Source organism: Corvus brachyrhynchos, unplaced genomic scaffold (assembly GCF_000691975.1).
Source record: "Corvus brachyrhynchos isolate BGI_N302 unplaced genomic scaffold, ASM69197v1 scaffold167, whole genome shotgun sequence".
Lineage (NCBI taxonomy): Eukaryota > Metazoa > Chordata > Aves > Passeriformes > Corvidae > Corvus > Corvus brachyrhynchos.
Genome location: NW_008239547.1, coordinates 1,440,058 through 1,445,462, shown reverse-complemented (window position 1 = coordinate 1,445,462; position 5,405 = coordinate 1,440,058). Strand labels below are relative to the sequence as shown.

At 39.3% G+C, this 5,405-nt stretch overlaps 1 protein-coding gene across 1 annotated transcript in view; it reads right to left on the bottom strand.

The window, feature by feature from the left end:
• The window catches only part of LOC103620647 (polycomb complex protein BMI-1), a 10,732-nt gene continuing 5,327 nt past the window's right edge, over nt 1–5,405 (bottom strand). Inside the window, exons 2-10 of the mRNA XM_017741550.1 lie at nt 5,197–5,330; nt 4,754–4,850; nt 3,992–4,047; nt 3,819–3,869; nt 3,448–3,556; nt 3,311–3,356; nt 2,654–2,752; nt 2,245–2,325; nt 1–2,159 (exon numbers count right to left, since the gene is read on the bottom strand). Coding sequence (XP_017597039.1) covers nt 1,830–2,159; nt 2,245–2,325; nt 2,654–2,752; nt 3,311–3,356; nt 3,448–3,556; nt 3,819–3,869; nt 3,992–4,047; nt 4,754–4,850; nt 5,197–5,308 — 981 coding nt within the window. The 5' untranslated portion in view covers nt 5,309–5,330 and the 3' untranslated portion in view covers nt 1–1,829. The remainder of the gene's footprint in view (nt 2,160–2,244; nt 2,326–2,653; nt 2,753–3,310; nt 3,357–3,447; nt 3,557–3,818; nt 3,870–3,991; nt 4,048–4,753; nt 4,851–5,196; nt 5,331–5,405) is intronic.

The following is a 5,405-nucleotide window of genomic DNA, read 5'->3' as shown; positions in this document are numbered from 1 at the left end:
GATTATCCCTTTTATTTGTTTATTTCTTTCATCAGCTATAAATGAAAGTTATTCGTGTATATAAAACTGAAGTTTTTACTGTTGAAATTGAACTGTACATGTTTACTACAGGAAAAAATATCAACTCTTGTTTAACAAGACATATACATCAATAAGCAATAATCTTGTGGAGGATTTGCAATCACCTGGTCTATAAAAACAAGCAGGACAAGTAACAGCAATTTATATGCAAAAGTAATGATTTAATGACTATAAGCAAGACAAAGCAATAAGAATTGTGCTTCTTTTGCAGACTGGAGACAATGAAATGTTTAACTACAATTTTTCCGTACAAACATGAAACAATATCCATATAGAATAAACACCCTCACAAATGTATAACTGATGGGTGATGAACACACACAAAGTTCGACCAAAGCAAAGCACAAACTGAAAAGTGTTCTGGACTGTTCATACTTTATGGTGGAAAAGGTTCCTCCTATTGAAAAAACCCCACCCTTAGAAGCCTCTAATAAAATGCACCTACTTGCAGGCCATTAAAGAGAAGGCATTCTCCACAATTTATTGGAAATATTAAAGTACCAGTTAAATTTTAATGAAGTTAGTACTGTACCATATACATACATATTAAAACAAATTTAGATAAAATGCCTTCATCCAGCCCTTGCTGGTTCCTTAAAATTTATATCAAATAGTTTATGGCTTCTATAATGATTCCATGTGCTTTTAAAAACACAGTCCCACCACACCAAATAATAAAAAGGTAATCAAACAGGTCTAAAACTTCCATGTCCCTTGATTTTTTTTTTTTTTTTCTTCACTGTATCGCTTCAACATTTGGTAAAGTAAAAATATTCCATTTGGAAAAAAAAAAGACAAAGCGAGTAAAATCCTTTTAAGATTGCCAATTGCCTCCAGGTTATCAGAGACTTGACTGTGCTTTCCCAATACTGTAGCTCTCACACACAACGTGTTTCTTGCAGTATGAGCAAAGCTCAAACAGGCGGCATCTGCAAGGGTCGAACCAGTTTAGAAATTTAACAACCATATCATGAGTGCATGAAACACAATATTTTCTTTATAGTATTTATAAATATATCATACAATACTGTTTCCTGTTATGTCATATACCAATATGGCATTGTACAATAAGCATAATGCCATCTGATTCTTACAAAAGCGAATCATTTAAACAAGTCAGTAAATAAAACGGTAATACCCGCTTTTAGGCATACAGATTGTAAAACTGAAGTTTACTTTTCTTTTGATCGGTTCTGCGCAGCAACAGAGAAGTAAAAGATGCAACATAAGAATCAAAATGGCTAATACGCAAAAATTGTTATTCACAGTGACATGGCTACATATATGCATTTTTCTATGCATATTCTTTCAATTTTGTTGGATTTCAAGATGAAAAAGCACTTGCTTTCTACAGGTTCACAAAACAGTATAAGAACAATAACAATCGAAGAGAACGCAACGGAGGAGTTAGTCTGGATTAACAAACTACTTCCCAGGATTTGTATTGACTTCTGGAGTCTCCTGGCTCCAGATGATGGGGACAGAAACAACTCCACATCATTTAGAACAGGTGAAGGTGTAACTTTTGTTTGCTTCCCAGTCCTCTGAAAACAATTTACATTTCAATCTTGCGTTTCCATTAACGTCCATCCTGAATGTCACCTAGTCCGCCTTTTATAGCCAAGTTCAGTGTTACTACAAAAGAAAGCAATTTGGATGATAGTCACATGGATTAGCATCTATAAAGCTGTAATGGCATGGAGAAATCTATATAAAGGAGGGGTGAGGGTGGTAGCCTGGTTGGCGCATCAACCAGATGAAGTGGCTGAGGAGCCGTTTATTGATGTTTTCCGAGCTCTGTTGGTAAAGGAGGACTGGTGGTTACTGTTGGGGCTGCTGCTGGTGCCATTCATGGTGCTGGAGATGTGGGGGAACTGGGGGTGAGGAGACTGGACTGGCGTGCTGGGGCTGGGCAAACAGGAGGAGGTGGAGGGGATGCCTCCTGCTGGGCTGCTCGCCTTGTCGCTCCCAGAGTCACTTTCCAGCTCCCCACTGTTATTCAAGCCTTCCCTCTGGTGACTGATCTTCATCCTCTTGCAAGTAGGTCGGACTCGGTATTTCAAGGGCAGAGGCCCATTCTGCAAAGCAAAAGGAAGACCCTGGTAAGTGCCCTGCCCAGGCCATGACCTGCACCCTCCTGGGAGGCACACTGGAAATACTCACCCGCCTCCAGGTATAGATGTAGGCAATATCCATTAGGGTGTAGTAGTCCTTCAAAGGCTCCTCTTCATACATCACATCGATCTGTTCAAGATACGAACCCTTGCATTAAAGAGCATCCAGGCATTTACCCCTAGCACATGACTACTCTGAGGTAAAAGTAGCCCCACTGTCACAGATATCACAAATACATCAAGGAGCAATTTCTTAATACTTTGGTATTTACAGCACTAAAAAAATTACAATGTCACCAAACTCTACAGACAGATATTTTAAACAAAAACCAAATAACGTATGGCACACACCAGAAATACTTGGCTGTTACCACTTGCTGGGACTAGCTGTAATGAGAAAATGAGTCCTACCAAAAAAAAACCCAAAAAAACCAAACACATTTTTTCCCCACGGGTACCTGGAAAGTGTTAGGTATATCCATCTTACTCCGCAGGAACTTTCTTAGATGCATCACTGTCATTGCTGCTGGGCAGCGCAAGTATCTTTTGTCATTCACCTAATGGCACAGTAAAGAAAATCAGTCTACTGAGAACGAGCAATTACTCCCACCAGTGTTGTATTCTAACGTTTCATGTTGAAAAAAGTGCACCTTACTAAATTATGAACTACTTTACAACAATGCCTGCTGTCTTAGAGGGCACATCAGAAATAAGCGGCAAATTACAGTTCTAGAGAAAGTAATTTAAAATTGTAACTAAATTTATATGTAAATATTTGTATTATATTTAATATCTTTTTAGGTTATGTATGCAATAAATATTATTTTCTAATCAATAATTTTTAAAAAATTGTTAAATAGTCTTCTCTAACTTTGACAAAAAATCAGATTCTGCTTTAAAAATAATACTACAGGTATTTTTAATTTTAAGAAGTTGCCTGCATATACAGCTGTATGAAGATGTTTTACCTCATCTGTATCTAGTGCCATAACAGCAGGTGTGCTTCCTTTGCTCTAGATACACATACCTACATATTTTTCTCAGCTACAGACCTGCCCCAAAGTTGTGTGTGTGTGTGTGATATGTTTCCTCTGGAGTAAAAGAAAGTTATTTACCTCTTCCTTTGATTTTTCTTTGTCCTTATTTCCTTTTCGCTCCAGTCTGTGAGAAGAAATTACACAATTACAACAACAAAAAAAATACAGGTGCTGCCAAACAGGTAAACATAAAATTTTGCCATTCTGGAACTTGCCTATTCTGGTCAAAGAATTCAATGGATAAGCTTATTATCTCGTCGTCTGTTATAATTCTTTTGTCTTCATCAGCCACTTCTCCTCTGTCTTCATTAGAGCCATTGGCAGCTGCACAGAAATTTCCACAATAATTTACATTTTGAAATTCAAATCAGGAAGAACGGCTATTCTCAGTAACAAGAAAAAAAGATCTTCACAGTAAGATAATGAATGAAAGCTACCTGACTGTTAAAACAATAAACTTTTATTATGCTGACTTAACTTCTTAAAATTCTGTGACAGTAATACATCACTTGTAAGTTAAAAAGGAAACAGTAAAACATCTAGATCAATGCGACATATATTAAAGTTGCGAATGAGAAGCTTTTACCATCAGCCGACGGATGAGCAGCATAAAAATCCCTTCTTCTTTTCATTTCATCTAGATGGAAAAGCATATATTTTTCTTTTAGTAGTTACAGAGTAACTCACGGTATTGACAGAGGATAGCGGTTCTGGTTTTGTTTTTCTGCTCTTAAGAAAATACCTGATTTAACTACTTACTTTTGAAAAGGCCTGGCACTAGCTTGTATACAATATCTTGGAGAGTTTTATCTGACCTGAAAAAAGAACAACCCCAAAACAAAATTAAGCAGATGAAGCAATATTTTAATCCAAATGGCAGCTCCTCACTTATAAACTTTCACAACAACGAGGCATCTTCTACAAAGTGGGAGGCCAGTCATAAAAAGTTAACTTACAGGACCTTGTAATCAAACTAACCCTGCTCTAGATACCAGTCTGAATCAAAACTCATCTGTGTTACCACAACTGAAAAAGAACTCTCTCAGACTGAAGGCAGGCCTTAAAAACTACATGTCCTCCCTAGAGAGCAAAATGCAGTGCTGACAAGAATAATGTTTCTGAAAGGCAAGTGATACTTTAAAGGCTTTTGCCTCTTAGTTTGGAAAGTTGCAGCAGTTTTCATGACTAGGAGCTGTGGTTGGAGTGATGCATGTCTCGGAGATACAGAAAGTAGAGGCAAGAACTGTCGGGGTGGTATATGTGAGAATGGGGGAGAGGGAAGAGGCATCAGTGACTGGCTATGCTAAAAAAGACCAACAACAAATTTCTGTCTCACATCTAGAGGCATCTTCAGTTTCAATCAGTGAAGAAACTCCAAAGAGAGCACATACACACGAGTTAGCTTGTAAATTGACAAGCCCTTTCAGATTTAAATTGCAGACGAAGAGATAACATTGACACCGGTCTCCCCATATAAAGCAAAACGAGAGATGCAGTGTGCACTTCGCAACTTTCTCCTACCTTATATTCAAAAGCGGTCGAGTTTTGTGAACTTGGACATCACAAATAGGACAGTACTTGCTGGTCTCCAAGTAACGCACGATACAGGTCTTACAGACTGTAAGTCAAACACCACAGGCTTTTAGTGATGCTCCTAGGTGCCACTCAGATATGCATAGATAAAGGTGCGATTTTCTAAACTATGCAAGCTAGAGCAAATCGTCCATTGTCAGCAACACACAGCTTAAGCTAAACAACTACCCAAATAAGCTGCAATTACCATTAAAAGGAGACGCCTATAGTACATATATTATTACTTTAACAAAGACCGTAGGGCCGTCCTCAGAAAATCTGCACCGCGGCTGGAACACCTACTTCCCCTCCCGTCGGGGAGGAGGAGGGCGGCGGTCCGGGAAAGGAGGGAAGCGGCGAGGGAAAAACGCGGAGCGCCCGGTCGTACTTACAGGAGTGGAGGCACTCTATGATGGTTGTTGCATCAATGAAGTACCCGCCGCAGAGCACGCACATGAGATGGGGGTTTAGCTCGGTTATTTTGATTCTGGTTGTTCGGTGCATTTTGGCGTGGCGAGGAGCGGCTCTGAAAGACACACACACACAGAGGACCGGTCAGCGGGGACGAGCGCGGCGGCGTCCCAGGTGCCGCGGTCCGGCG